Source organism: Monodelphis domestica, chromosome 2 (assembly GCF_027887165.1).
Source record: "Monodelphis domestica isolate mMonDom1 chromosome 2, mMonDom1.pri, whole genome shotgun sequence".
In the NCBI taxonomy this organism is placed as follows: domain Eukaryota; kingdom Metazoa; phylum Chordata; class Mammalia; order Didelphimorphia; family Didelphidae; genus Monodelphis; species Monodelphis domestica.
The window spans coordinates 214,369,633-214,384,682 of NC_077228.1; the positions used below are offsets into that span (position 1 = coordinate 214,369,633).

Here is a 15,050-nt window from a genome sequence, read left to right on the forward strand (position 1 = left end):
CTAGTTTTCTTTTCATAGAATAATTCAATGACACATATTTACATAGTAAATTCTGACAGTACATGATGATCTAACAGTCCTAATCTAACAGTATTCAGTCCTAATTTCTATCTGTCCTTGAGTCATTTCAATCCTATCTAACTACTCATGACCCCATTTGGAGTTTTCTTGGCAAAAATACTGGAATGGTTTGCCATTTCCTTCTCCAGATCATTTGACAGATGAAAAAATTGAGTTAAACAGGGTGAGGGGACTTGTCTAGGGTCACACAGCAAGGAAGTATCTGAGGCCTGATTTGAACTCAGGGAGATGAGTCTTCCTGACTCAGGCTCAGCATCTCTATCCACTGACTCCCTAATATACCTCATCTTTAAATTTCTTTGCATCTCAGTGCTAGAAAGAACCAGCCACTTAGACAGAATTGTCACATTGCCAAGTGTCAGATGGCCATAGCTTGAACTCAATTGCCTAACAATCTGCCCTGGCCCCTGAGGCTGCCAGTCAATGAAAAGCGGAGAAGCTGCTAAGGAGCCCCCTTCTTTTCTACTTAGCTTGGTTTAGCACTGGATAGCATTCCCCTCATGAATGAAAAAAGAATAGGGCAGAATAGGAAATTCCCTAAGGGAGGCAAACAAAGGAAACCCTGCAGCCCCTTATAGTCAACCAATCAGGGCTCTGGACTCAAAGAATGTCATAAGACCCATGTTGTCCAATAAATAATGGCTTCATTGTTGCTGTTTGTCCTGGGTTTCGGAGAGAATCTGTGTCATCATGATGAACGATTGAAAATTTTTTTATGTTAAAAATTTTTTTTAGTTTCCTCTCTGGCATAAGTTTCATTTTTTTCTGTCTTTCTTTTCTCTGTAAAGATATTTTGTTTTGCCAATTATGTGTAAAAATAATTTCCCACAAAAATTTTCTGAGGTTATATAATCCAGATTGTCTTCCTCCCTTCTATTCCCTAATCTGGAGATGGTAAGAAATTTGATCTTGCTTATACGTATATTATTATGCAAGACATATTTCCATATTGTTCATTTTTGTAAGAGGATAATCATAAAAAACAAACAAAAAACCCAAAGTGAAAAATAGCATATTTTGATCTGCATTCCAACAGTTCTTTCTCTAGAAATGTAGCAGCCCAATGCCTTAGGGTGATGAATGCTGGGCAGAGAGGTGAGTGATGAGAGAAATGTCCTCAGGCACGCATGAAGAAGGGGAAGGGAGCAGCTTCCTCTGGCCTGCTCGGCACACATGCCATAGGTTTGCCAATACAGCCTTAGGGTCTCAATGTGGGATTCTGCAGCTTTTTCCTAGGGTGACTTGTGCATGAATTGGATTTAAGTGAAGCAGAGTTGTATAGTCATTGGCCTCACTCTCTCTTCCAGAGTCTTAGAAGTTCAGTATCCAGACAAGTCAGGATGACTGGCAATGGCCCAGGATGAAGTGGATGACCTTGGCTTCTTTGAGGTCAAGCTCGAGTGCTCCGTAGCACCTGTTTCCTCTGCCTTCATGGACATTGGAACAAATTGTTCTCAACTGCCCATTCTGCCAGGTTCGTACCAACATTATCAACCACTCATTCATTCCCTTTTGAAATTATACTGCATTATTTTGAGTATATTTTGTGTTTAGAGAGGCAGCATGCCAGTAGAAAGGTAGCCTTGGACTTGGGCAGAAACAGATTCAAATCTTACCTCCAATACATTCAGTTGTGTGATCTTAAGCAAATAGCTCAATCTCTCAGAATCCCAAGAAACTATTCTACAATTCAAGGGGGTAGTATAATTTTTAAAAATTAATATTCACTATCCCAAGAATTATATTTAATAATATTTATTAATATTTAACTTGAAGCAAAGGGAAAGTAAAAGGCTAGAGAAACCTAGAGAGCTTACCAGCCTTCCACATGGAAAAAAAGGAGCAAGGGAGGAGGAGAACTGAAACTAAAATACCCACGTACATGAAAGGGAAAAGGGTATTTTGGGAAATGTAATCCCATAGTTCAAGATTCTAATTAATACAGGTAGCTAGGTAGCACAGTGAATAGAATGCCAGACCTAGAGTGGAAAGGACCTGGGTTCAAACTATATAACCCTGGGTAAGTCATTTAAGTCCAGTTGCCTAGCACTTACCGTTCATCTGCCTTGGAATCTATGCTTAGTTATCTTTTCTAAGATAGCAGGTAGTGTCTATTGTTGGGTTTTTTAATGAAAATTGGAGAAAAGAAGACAAGAACTCACCATGGTTGGTTCAAACTCAAGGGCAATAGCTCCCAGGGCATTTTCTAATATCCCCTTTCTGCTGATATCCATGACCAGGACCTCTGTGGGCTCGTTAATCTTACGTATATCCCACCACATGACCTGAGAGGGAAGAAGCAAGAAAAGGTTCAGGACTTGAGAAGACTTTCCCAAGGCTCTTACCTTTTCATCAAAGAACAGAAACTAAAGCCTTCTACTAAGTCTGATAGGCATGATGGAGCATCTCCTCTCAAAGACCTTACTATCTAGGTGGGAAGACAAGTCATGAAACAAATGAGAATATAAGGGAAGCATATTTAAGCCAGGTGTGCAGTGAGTGAGAAAAAGACCTTTGACTCCACTGAGAATGTGAACTACCTCGAGTAAATGTAAACAGCAAAAGAAGCTGCACTTGGACCATTTTGGCATGACACCTTCTTGTTCTGGTTCTATACAATGGATCTGCCATGTTATTCTGTTCTGCGGCTGCCCAGGCTGACCTCTTATGAGTAAGCTACTCCAGTAACCCCAGTTCATCTAATTAGCCCTAACAAACAAAGTCCTATCTATTGTACGTTCTAACCTATTGTACTCGTGTCCAGCCCTTATTGTTTTTCTTACCTGTCCATCAGTGGAGGCTGAGAAACATTCTGTGCCAGTCTTTGACTGCAGCCAGAGGGCACCAAACACAGGATCCCTGTGACTGAACTCAATGGTGGACAAGTCTGCCACCAGGCTGCTCTTCCTAGTATCCCAGCAGGCTGGGAAGGGGAGATGGGAGAAGGAGGAAAGGGGAGGAGAGAAGAGAAAAAGGCTTAGGAAGGGGAATGAATCTTGGAGAGTAGTATGAGAGGGAGACACAGGCTAGAAACATCAACGATCTGAAAAAAAGTGAGGATGGGTTCTGAGAACATATGGGGGTGGGGGTGGCAGGGTTATTTTTTTTATTGCTTTAATTTTCATAGATTCTGAAGATGTCCCACTGGCATAATGGATAAAGAGCTGCATCCTTAACCATTGCAGCTGGAGCAAGTAATCTAACCACTCCATGCCCCAGGCGATTCTCAGAGACAGTTACAAGCTATGGAAGAGCTGAAGATCTGGATTGCTGGAGGGAGCTTCCACACTGGGATTTCCCCACACTGAAATTTCAAATTTTCAGTCTGACCACTGTCAAAAAGTGTGTGTGAGAGAGATGCACAGAGGCACAGAGAGACAAAGAGAGACCATTCATTAAAAGGGATTTCTGGTCTAACCCTTACCTGAAGCATGAATCTCGACTATATGCTCAATAAGTAGCCTTCTAGCCCTCACCTGATTAATCACCTCCTGGGTCAAGGAATTTATTACTTTTTTTTTTTAACTCTTACCTTCCATCTTAGAATCAATACTGTGTATTGGTTCCAAGGCAGAAGAGCAGTAAGGATTAGGCGATTGGGGTTAAGTGACTTGCCCAGGGTCACACAGTAAGGAAGTGTCTGAGGTCACATTGGAACCCAAGACCTTTCATCTCTAGGCTTGGCTCTCTCTCCACTGAACCACCTAGCTGCCCCAGAATTTGTTAGTTCTTAAAACAGTATATTCAGTTTATAAGCAGCTTCAAACCATAGAATCGTAGGTTTAGAGATGGAAGGAACCTTAAAAGTCATGAAGTCTAAACCCCTCATTTTATACACGAGGAAAATGAGATTCAGTAATAATGTAATTATTCAGTAATAAATTAATTCAGTAATAATTATTCCATATATATATATGTAGTGTCAACATGGAAATATAGAAATCCCCAGTTTGTTTAGTTGGGAGGTAGAGGCCCCAGGTTCTGACCTTGTCGCAGGAGAGGCTTCCCCCTGAGGGAGGGTCCCACTTCACCAGACAGTAGACATCCACTTCAGCTTTGGCGCAGTAGGTAGCGCATCAGTCTCGCAAGCTGAAGGTCCCGAGGAAGGAGGGTGTGACATACAGGGAGAGGCTTCTGGAGACAAAAGAGCTACGTGACTTCAGATGGGATTTACCTCCCACCTGAAGTGGATGTCTACTGTCTGGTGAAGTGGGACCTTCCCTCAGGGGGAAAACTCTTGTGACAAGGTCAAAACCTGGGGCCTCTACCTCCCAACTAAACAAATTGGGGATTTCTATATTTCCATGTTGATAGAAGTATAGAACGCTGGGCCTAAAGTCAGAAAGACTCATCTTCCTGAGTTTAAATCTGATTTCAGACACTTGCTGTGTGACCAGAGAAAATCATTTAACCCTATTTGCCTCAGTTTCCTCATCTGTAAAACAAGTTGGTGGAGGAAATGGCATGCTCCAGTATCCTTACCAGGAAAACCCTCACATGGGTAACAAAGAATCAGATACAACTGAAATAAGTGAACAAAATTAATAGTGGTGTCAGTATTTGGTCTCAGGTTTCCTAAATTCCAGATCCAGAGCTCTTCACGCTTCACCATTCTGTCAAAAACTCTTGAGGTCAGAGTATGCCAAATTCTGCCTTGCTTGTCTAATTCTTGGTCCTGGCTCCTATCTCTAACTTCAAGGAGAACAAATCTAGTTTCTCTTTTGTCTATGTCATGGAACAGGCTTATATTTGTCCTTCCTGGTGGGTTGTTAGAGTATGTATAATTTTTTTTTGCCTGCTTCTAATATGCCAAGGGCTTGCTTTCGTTTGTTCTTCCTTCCTTCCTTCCTTCCTTCCTTCCTTCCTTCCTTTCTTTCTTTCTTTCTTTCTTTCTTTCTTTCTTTCTTTCTTTCTTTCTTTCTTTCTTTCTTTCTTTCTTTCTTTCTTTCTTTCTTTCTTTCTTTCTTTCTTTCTTTCTTTCTTTCTTTCTTTCTTTCTTTCTTTCTTTCGTAGGCTGGCATCTACTTCTATCCATGGAGGTCTTGCATTATGTGATAACTGGAGAATCCCTTCATTGACTGCTAAGTTATAGTTGCCAGTGGCTCAGGGGACCTTTTAAAAAGAGGAGGGGGTACTAGGTGACTCTGTATTTAGAGAGCCAGGCCAGGAGACAGAAGATTCTGGGTTCAAATCTGATCTGAGCCATTTCTTAGCTATATGGCCCTGGATAAGTCATTTAACCCTCATTGCTTAGCTTTTACTACTCTTCTGCTTTAGAAATGATTCTAAAAGAGAAGGTATGGATTAAAAAAAAAAATCTAAAGACTCCAAACTGGCATTTCTCAGCTTCTGCTCACTAAATTATAAGACATGACTCCAGGGAAATCTAAGTAAGGACACGATGCTTTCCTATCCTGGTGGAATGGCAATCTTTCCATGGGGAAACAGTGGTAACTTAACCATGCAAGTTTGTAATGAGGCTCCTGGCTGCCTCTACACTCTTTGTTTCTTCTTTCTTGATCTTAAGAGAATAATTTCTGTGAGATGGGAAATGGCCTCTCAACTTGGGGAGTTTCCAAAGCTCTGTGGCTGCAATGTCTTCCATCAGGACACCAACAGCAGATGTATCTGCTGGCATGGCAGCTGTACCATCCTTTGGTGTGCCATCCATTGGAACAGCAGTGGCTGACAGTAGGGGAAGTTTCTGCATCACAGAGCTGGTCTACTGCCAAGAGAGGGGCCAAGCCTGGCCCATTATATCCACAGAGAGGTGTCAGGAGCAATTGGATGGTGAAATGCCCAGTGAAATGTGTAATGCCTAATTGGAAGAATTGCACAACTGCTTTATGTTCTGATAAAACTCAAATCATTAGCCTCCCAATGGAGTATAACCAGAGTTCTAAGTTCAGTTACTGAATGCTGCTCTAATCATTCTGTTAATGCTGTGATTCTTTTATGTTTAACATTTCTTACTGTGCAGGAACAAACTATACCTTTCTCATTGCCTAAATAGTGTACAATGAATGCTCCTTTTCCTACTCCTATAGTCTTAAGGCAAAAAGTAACATTGTCCTTGGATTCTGAAGTTGGGGTTTAATGAGCCAAGAAAGAAAGTAAAGGGAGCCTAATGCCCCTAACTAAGGTCAGATGTCCCCTATCAATGGATCTAGTCCAAACCCAAATACCTGAGCATAGGTCTGAGAGGAATGGAAAACCTAGCACGACTCTCACTACCAACTCTGAGCATCAGTATGTCTATGCTAGATGTAAGAACCCTTCAATATTTAGACAGCTATTACATATCCATTCAAAATTTCTTCCCCTCAACATCTTGGTTGAAGTCTTTTGGAACATGCTCCACTTTGGGATCTTCTTATGACATAGGATCCAGAACTTGATACCATATTTCGTTCCAGATGATATTTGACTAGGGCAGGGTTCATGTTGACTCTGATCTCCCTCATTCTGGATACTCTGCTTGCTGGTCCTGAAGTTGAGAAGTCTCATCCTCCTAAGTTCAAATTTGGCCTTAGCTAGCTAGCTAACTATGTGACCCACTTAATACTGTTTGTCTCAGTTTCCTCATCTATCAAATGAGCTGGAGAAGGAAATGGCACACTTTCTAGCTGTGTGACCCTAGACAAGCCTCAGTTTCCTTACCTCTCAAATGAACTAGAAAAGGAAATAGCAAACCATTCCAGTATCTTTGCAAAGAAAACCCAAATAAGGTCACAAAGAGTCAAACATGACTAAAAAGTGACCCAACAACAAAAATATGGGGAAATTAGCTTTTTTCTCTCCTGTTATGCTACTCATATTGAACTGGCAGTTGAATAAATCTCCCAGATTCTTTTCACATAAATTCAAGTTGAAACGTGTGAGGATGGCAAGGGATCTTGGCAGAACCCTGCGTTTTGATGGACAGGCACTGAGGTGACAATTTGGGACAGCAAAGGATGGTGGGAAGAGAACTGTTAGCTGGGGAGGATTCTGGGGAGCCAGACGTCTTTGAGCGGAGGACTGGAAGCTAACTGGCTCTTGATCTGTGTGGTTAAGGGACACCCCAAAGCCACAAGAGAAGACCCAGACTTTCTTGCCTATCCTGAAGCTGTTTTCATCAAGGAAACCTTCTACTGTTTTCCTCCATCTGCCAGCAAGAACCATTGTCTCAGAAGTTTTTTGCTTGGACTCTCTCAAACCTGAGTCAGCCTTCTTACTTCTTTCTGGGTCTCTCCTTGTCTTCCTTGAACTGAATCAGATTTGGAGATAAGATATTAGCTTAGGGATAAAGGACACAGACAGATGGAAAGGGGAGAGGAGTCCTTTGGGGCTCAGACCCCTACCTCTTAATCTGGCTGCTGGGGATTTTAGCTTGACAGTCTCCTTTCTGTCTCCCTAGAGGTTGCCTCAAGCTTTTGTTTCAGTTAACCCTAGAGAGGGAAAGATCTTACCATCTTCTCTCCACCAACAGATTACATCTTAGCTTCCATATTTTCCCTCACCACTTGGTCCACTCCACTGTTTCACTGGGGATTACATCTTTCCAGTGAGACAAACCATCAACTTTTCTCCATTAAAAAAGAAGGAAAGTCTTCTTCTTTTTTACACATGGCTGCTCTATCTTGTACTTTTTCAGTTGACCTTTTCTTTTTAAAACCAATCATCTTAGCTTTGTTCCAGCCTGTCGAGACTTTGGGGTCCTAATTCTGGCATACTAGTAATCCCTCCAATCTTCCCATCATCTTTGTTTTATTTTTCCTTAAACCCTTACCTTCTGTCTTGGAATCAATACTGTGTATTGGCTCCAAGGCAGAAGAGTGGTAAGGGCTAGGCAATGGGGGTCAAGTGACTTGCCCAGGGTCACACAGCTGGGAACTCCCCATCATCTTTAAATGTGGCAAGGATACAAGCCAGCTATATCTCTAAGTTAGGTTAGCACTAGATTTGGAGACAGGAAGACTTGCCTAAGATGTTTTCTTAGTGACCCTTACTGATTTTTTAGTGGCCATTACATGTGACTCTGGGCAAGTCTATTTCCCAATCTGTAAATTTGGGATAATAATTATTGTTGTTCAGTTGTGTCCAATTGTTTGTGACTCCATTTTGTTACAAATAAAAGAGTGGTTGGCATAAATTGTGACCATGAAAATAGGGTTTCAAGATAGTGTCTTGAGTTAAATCAAAAATAAAGTGGTCACCATGGGAAAATTCCCAAATATTAAATATACCCAAGTCACCTGGTTTTTATGGAGATTTTAATTAATATGGAATAAAGGAATTAAGGAAAGGGAGAGAAACAGAGTAAGAGGGAATAGTAGAAAAAAGCCTAGGCCAGCCTAGGCCTTAAGCCTTAAGAGAGACCAGTCAGTCTTTAATCACTCACCACAAGATCCTTCCAAGCAAAACTCTAGTGTTCAGAGAGACCCTCCAGTTTAGCTCAGGAAGCTCCACTTCAGCTTCCAAGGCTGCATTCTCTCCCTTCAGAGGCCTTCTGGCCTCCTTTTAAAGAGAATTTTCTCCTATGTCACCTCCCCTAAGTTTTCACATCTACCAATCACAGTAGACATTTTCACAGGACTGACCATTCTTAATTCACACTTGAGTAGACTAAACTTTTGAGTAATTCATACCTGAGTAGACTAAAACTTCACACCTCTTGCTAGGCTTGCTTGAACTTTTAGTGATTAATTTGACCTTCATAGGTACTTAGCACCTTTCTGTATTAGATCTAAAAATAGACTTAGCTTAAGGGCTTTTGCCTCACTATAAGTATGGGTTAAATAATTTTTCATTGTTCATTAAGAAGTTCACAACTTTATCTTCCCCTAAAGTATGCTTAAGTATGGGTGGAGTAATGTTAGAGTTCTCACATTCCTGATCAAGTACCTTCATTGTTTAAAATGGGGAATGGTCTTAACCAAATGTTCTAAGGTAGAGTCTGATCATATGGATCACAAAATGTCAGAAAACAATTATTAAAAATGGTATGAATACATAATACAGGAAAAATTTTAAAAAGAAAACAAAACACAACACATAGATAAGACTCAAATTTTAAAATTATATGACAAACCCCACTCATATCACTCGGTGGCCCAAATCCTCAAAATCTTCCCATAGAACTTGACACTGTCAACATAAAATCTAGAAACCCTTGTAGTCTAGTAAGATCCGATGAAACCCAAGTTTTAGGACTAGCTTGTAAGTTGGAGACCCCAAAGCTTGTCCTTGTTCCCATGAGAATCCACCCAGAAGGGAATCTCAGGCTAGCAGCTTCAGACTGAATAATGGACCCTAAGGAGAATGGCCATTCCAGGTAGGTGGAGCTAAGTATATGCTAAGTATCCTTTTGTCTTAGGTAGTCTTCCCATTGTATCAGAGACCCTTTCCAAGGAAAGACCCCCACCTGGGCAGGGACCACCCTTTTAGTATCCATTGTAAGCAGCCCTTCCCTTCCATCCTACCCTCTGACTATGATTCCTTTCCAAAGCTTGAGTGTATCTTGTCAGTATAGTTTGAACTCTCCCATTTTCTTTCAGCTATGGTCCATCATCTTTCCTTACCCCTGGATCTCCCCAAATGGCATATATGTCCCCCAAAGTCTTTTGTTCCTTGGAGTTGTCCAATCTAGCATGGTTGACTCTCCCACAGGTCAGGGACCAGAGCATCCAGAGTTCAATCCTCAGACTCTGTGTGGGTGTTAGCACCCAGCTCTTTGTGGAGGCCTACTATCACACTGAACCCCTTTTCCTTGATTAAAGAGTGATTTTCTGACTATTTAATAGTTCTGTGTTTTTTCCAAGTCAACAACACCTGGTTGGGCTGGCCTTACCCCTGCTGTGGCACTGCTGTTCTCCATCACTGCATCCTAGATTTAGGGCCAGAAGGGACCTCAGAGAGCATCGAGTCCAAACCTCTCATTCTACAGACAGTAAAGAGAAGCTCAAAGAATTGCAGTGACTTCCAGAGGGCAGCTACCCTTTCCATATTGCTCAGTATGTGCTCACTAAGGGCTTACACTTGTTATCTCATCTGGTCCTCCCAACAGCCCTGGGAAACTGGTGTTAATATTATCTCCATTTGGCAGGTGAGGAAACAGGCCATGAGTCAGGACCAGCCCCCATCTACCCACTATATCATCAGACTGCCAATGATAGATAAACAGTTGAACACATGGTCTTGGGTTTGACTAGGGCCATGTTGCCTTTCAGAAACCCCCCAATTCTCCTCTCTTAGAGTCTCCCCAGGGACTTGAAGCACTGAAGCAGGGCAAGACAAGTCTGGCATAAAAGACTGAGGTGTGAACACCATCATGAACCTTGAGACCCATACCTGTGAACAAGGCCAAGGTGAGAAGTCAGCCTGGGAGTGGTCTTCTTTTGTGGGAGGAGTCAGGTTGTGGCCAACCACAGGGACACATATAAAAGGGAGTTGCACAGCTGAGTGCCAACATCCTTTGGTGCCAGAGCTCTCCTAGGAGGAATAGCTGAGAAGGAAGGAATCAGAGGTCTTGGACCATGAGTGTCAGAGACTTGACTGAAAGCTTCCAGTCCACACTCATTTGCTCCCTCTGCCATGACTACTTCACTGACCCAGGGACTCTCAGCTGTGGACACCACTTTTGCAGAGATTGTTTTCTGAGGTACTGGGAGGAAGCTTGTGCTGCAGCAGTCCACTGCCCACAGTGCGGAGAAGTCATCGACTGCTACTACTGGGTATGCAACAAGAACCTGCGCCAGCTGAGTGACATAGGCAAAATGCTGGGGTCTAAATTCCTACAGAACATAGAGGACCTGAGCAGTGGTGATCAACAGGGGGAAGAGGAGAAGCCCTCCCCTGAGGAAGAACAGACTCCTCTGGGAGGTCTATTAACCCCAGAGAATGAGGATCACTTGAATGGCTCCTCACAAGGCCAAGGGACCAGCTCCAGAAGACTCGAGGAGAGAGGGGAAAGAAGAGCAATCCCAAATCTCATCAGACTGAGGCAGAAGTTACAATATAAAGAGGAAAGCCTCACTTCTGACTAGGAGAAAATGCACCAGCTCTTCTGGGAATGAAGAATATCTACATCTACAAAGACTGGACCAGAAATACAGAGACACCCTGGCTTCCCTCTCTCTTTGCCATCAGAATGAAGGAAGCAGCCCTGGATCACTCAGCAGCAGCCTCAGGAAAAATCAGCAGAAAGGGGACTGTCTAGAATGGGAATTACTAGACTCTCCATGACAACCATTGATAATGTCTTTCTATTCATTTGAAGTCAAATTGCCATGGTCAATAAACTGATGTATGCTTTTCACAACCAATAAAGTCTCTGCTGTTTATACTTGTTATCCAAGACCCTCAGGCTCCCTTTTTAATTGGTAGATGATCTATAAGGACCTCAATTAGAGATCAGCTAGAAGGGGAGACAGAAAAGACACATGACAGAAGGACTGAAAGGTGGGAAAAGGGAGACAAGGGTTTTCAAGTAGGCTGAAGAGGGAGATGGAAAAATGCTAAAGGATGAATGAATGAATGAAAGAGAAAGTGGTTTTCTTGGATGAAGTCCTTGGGAACTAGGTATTGAAAGGTGATGAGCCTGAGAAAGCCTGAGACAATAGGAAACAAATGTTTAAAGGTAATATATTCAAAATTATCCATTTTCCATCTCAGAATGCTTTCTCTCTCCTTTATTCATAATATTCTCCCATCTACATATACATCTGATGAGTTAGATGTTTCTTGTCCCAATTTACCTATGATATCTACCTATGCCTGTCATATATTCCTTATTCAAAGATATATATACATATATCTTTTTGTCAGATGATGCCTTCTCTGTTGTGGGGACAGGATGGATGGGGGAAGATTCCTGGGGATTTTAGGGTAACCGGATCAATCAAGAAAATCTGAAAACAAAACAAAGGCCATAGTAATACCAAGGAAACTTCCATTGAACCAGGACAGAATATTAATCACTATGTCTCAAATGAAAAAGCCCCTTATTTCTACCCAATTCCCCAAGCCTGAAGGATTGAAGGGCAAGACTACTTTGATCTAAAGTGCAGAGGTATGAACACAGTCAACGTGGAATCTAGAAGTCCCCAAAATTGTAACCTAGTAAGAGTTAATGACCCCCAGTTTACTTAGCTTGAAGGTGAAAGTCCCCACGTTTGACCTTGCCACATGACAGTTTCTCCTTGAGGGAAAGTCCAACTTCACTAGTCTCAGACTAACAATAGACCTTAAAGGAGTTTAAGCGGGGGTGGCTAATCTTTTCAGGTGATAAGTACCTCTTTTGTCCCAATGGTTTCTCCCCTTAGGCCAAGAGTCCTTTACTTAGGTAGCCAAGCCCTTGGCTGGATCTTTTCCCTTTCGTGTCCATTGTAAAGCATCCACCCCTCTTATTCCTGTCTAGAACTCATTTTCTTTTATTACCATTGTAAAGCCAATCAACTATCCCTCTCATCCTCAGTCCCTATGGTCCCCATGAAAGCTATTTAAGCTTCCCAACTTTAGTGGCTCCTTGGAGTTGTCAATCTAGCACTGTTGGCTCTCTTTTGGGTCAGTGACCAGAGGAACCAGAGTTTCAATCCTGGGACTCTGGGTGGGCATGTGTTCTAGGTGAAGGCCTAGTTTAGCACCATAGCCCTTTCTTTAATTAATGTTTTCTGACAATTTAATAGTTCTGTGTTGTTTTGTTTTTCCAGTCAACAACACTAATGGCTACCTTGAGTCTATGACTGTGAAAAAAGAAAAAGGTCCAAGTCCCAAGGCAGAGACTAGAAGTACTTTGGGACCTGGGTGTTCTCACCTGTGAAGGGAGGAGCAAAGGCAAGAGCTTAAAGGAGAAGACGTTGCTAAAAAGGTGCCGACAACTCAATTCTAAAATCCTTTGCTGGGTAGAGCTAGCCTTATCTTTTCTGAGTGGAATATTTGAGAAGAAAGGAATTAGAAGTAAGTTTCTCTTGAAAAAGAAATCTTTTTCAAAAGACATTTCAGTCCATGCAAAGAATCCTACCTGTGAGAGGGGCCAAAATCGAGAGACAGAGGGGAAAAAACACCCAAGCTGAATGTGCGTGTTGCTCATTGGCAGAGCATGTTTAGAGAAGAGATATGATGATTAGGGGTCTTCCTAAGCCTTTTTGCCACTTTTGAGCATCAGAAATGTGATTATTGTGAGGCTTTGAAATGAGAAGGGTTATTCCCAAATGACCCAATATGGCGGGCAAAACTGGAGAGCTTTGGTTCAGTCTTTGACTTAAGGATCGTAGCAACCATTACTATTGTTAACATGGAATCTAGAAGTCCCCAGTTTATTTAGTTAGGAGGTAGAAACCCCAGGTTTTGACCTTGTCACAGGAGAGTTTTCTCCCTGAGGGAAGGTCCTACTTCACTGGTCTCAGGATAACACTAGACCTTGAGTTATAGGGCATACAGTCTCCTAAGCAGAAGGTCCGATCTTCGAAAGGGGGATGTGGTACAATGGGAGAGGCAAAGAGGCATCTGATGGGATTAGCCAAGCTCACTCAGAACTAATTCAAGGTCTATTGTTAGCCTGAGACCAGTGAAGTAGAACCTTCCCTTAGGGAGAAAACTCTCCTGTGACAAGGTCAAAACCTGGGGTTTCTACCTCCTAATTAAATAAACTGGGGACTTCTGGATTCCAAGTTGACACTGTCCAGGGGAATTTTCTTGGTTTAGTTTGCTATTTCCTTTTCCAGTGCATTGAGGCAAACTGAGGTTAAGTGATTTGCTCAGTGTCAAAGAGCTAGTAATTGTCTTTTTTTTTTCTCCTGCTGTTCAGTTGGGGTCTGCCTCTGCTTGTTTCCATTTCGGGTTTTCTTGGCAGATAGTAGAGTGGTTCATCATTTCCTTCTCTAGGTCATTTTACAGATGAGGAAACCAAGGCAAACAGGGTGATGTGACTAGCCCAGGGTCATATAGCTAGTAAGGGTCTGAGGTCAGTCATCCTGACTCTAGACCCAATCCTTTATCCACTGTACCATCTCCTTCTTTCCATTCTACCAGAACTTAAAACAAGGGCCTCTTTTTGTTGTTGTTTAGAGCTATTTTGGCATTGTGTGGAGTGAGAAATTCATGTGTTATTCTCAAGTTATTAATTATTAAAATCTCAAGGTAATAGTAAGTTAAGTAAAGCTAGTTCTCTCTTTCCCCATCCATTTCCCCTTCAAGATCCCATCCCAATCCTTCCAAAGGCTTTCCAGCTTTAAGTGAGTTTGTCTGGGAATGTGAGGCTGGAATCCCAGGTCTTAGATCCTGAAAGTACCCTGCATCCAATCTTAAGTACCAATCTTCAGTGCCCTTTTTGCCTTAGAAGTCTCTCCTATTGTATCTGAAGCTTCTTCCTGGAAGTAAAGCCCCATGGGTGGAGTGATAACATTAGCTACTCCCAGACAATCCAGGTGTGAACTCTTCTCTTTGGATCTGTCTCCAACTTCCTGATCATTTCTTTAAAATGCTTGAATGTACCCACTATAAAACTACTCTCCAAATTTTTGAAGGTGTTAAGCTTGAATGTGTAAATGGTAAAGTTGTTGTAAAGCCATTCAACATTCTGACTTCAACCATAGCAAAAATGTTATAAGCCCTTCAGGGAGTCTAGATCATATCAAGATTCTCCTAGAAATAAGGGATTGTTCTGTGAATTTGGGGGCAGTTGTCTTAGGGACAATATCTTGAGATAGTGCCCCACACTTTTCTCTCTCTCAATGAAGCATTGCATCTTAAGTGATGGTTCTTCCTGTATATAATACTGGTTAAAGAGGATGTACCTTGAAATTTTCAAGGCCCCCCTCAATTTCCACTTCCCACAGAGTGCTTCAAACATTGGAGTTAATAGGTTTGGGTATTTTGTAAAATAAGAGGTGGCACTAAATAAAATAAATAAATCAAGAGTTAAAAAAAAATAAATCATAGCAAATGGCCAAATCAGAACCTGAGGTTATGGAGGATGTAGGGATGGA

At 42.0% G+C, this 15,050-nt stretch overlaps 1 protein-coding gene across 1 annotated transcript in view; it reads right to left on the reverse strand.

Annotated features, from left to right (window-relative positions):
• Window positions 1–15,050, reverse strand: part of DNAI2 (dynein axonemal intermediate chain 2) — a 73,702-nt gene that overhangs the window by 27,254 nt on the left and 31,398 nt on the right. The window contains exons 7-8 of the mRNA XM_007482695.2: window positions 2,865–3,004; window positions 2,244–2,366 (exon numbers count right to left, since the gene is read on the reverse strand). Of these exons, the coding sequence (XP_007482757.1) occupies window positions 2,244–2,366; window positions 2,865–3,004 (263 nt within the window). The remainder of the gene's footprint in view (window positions 1–2,243; window positions 2,367–2,864; window positions 3,005–15,050) is intronic.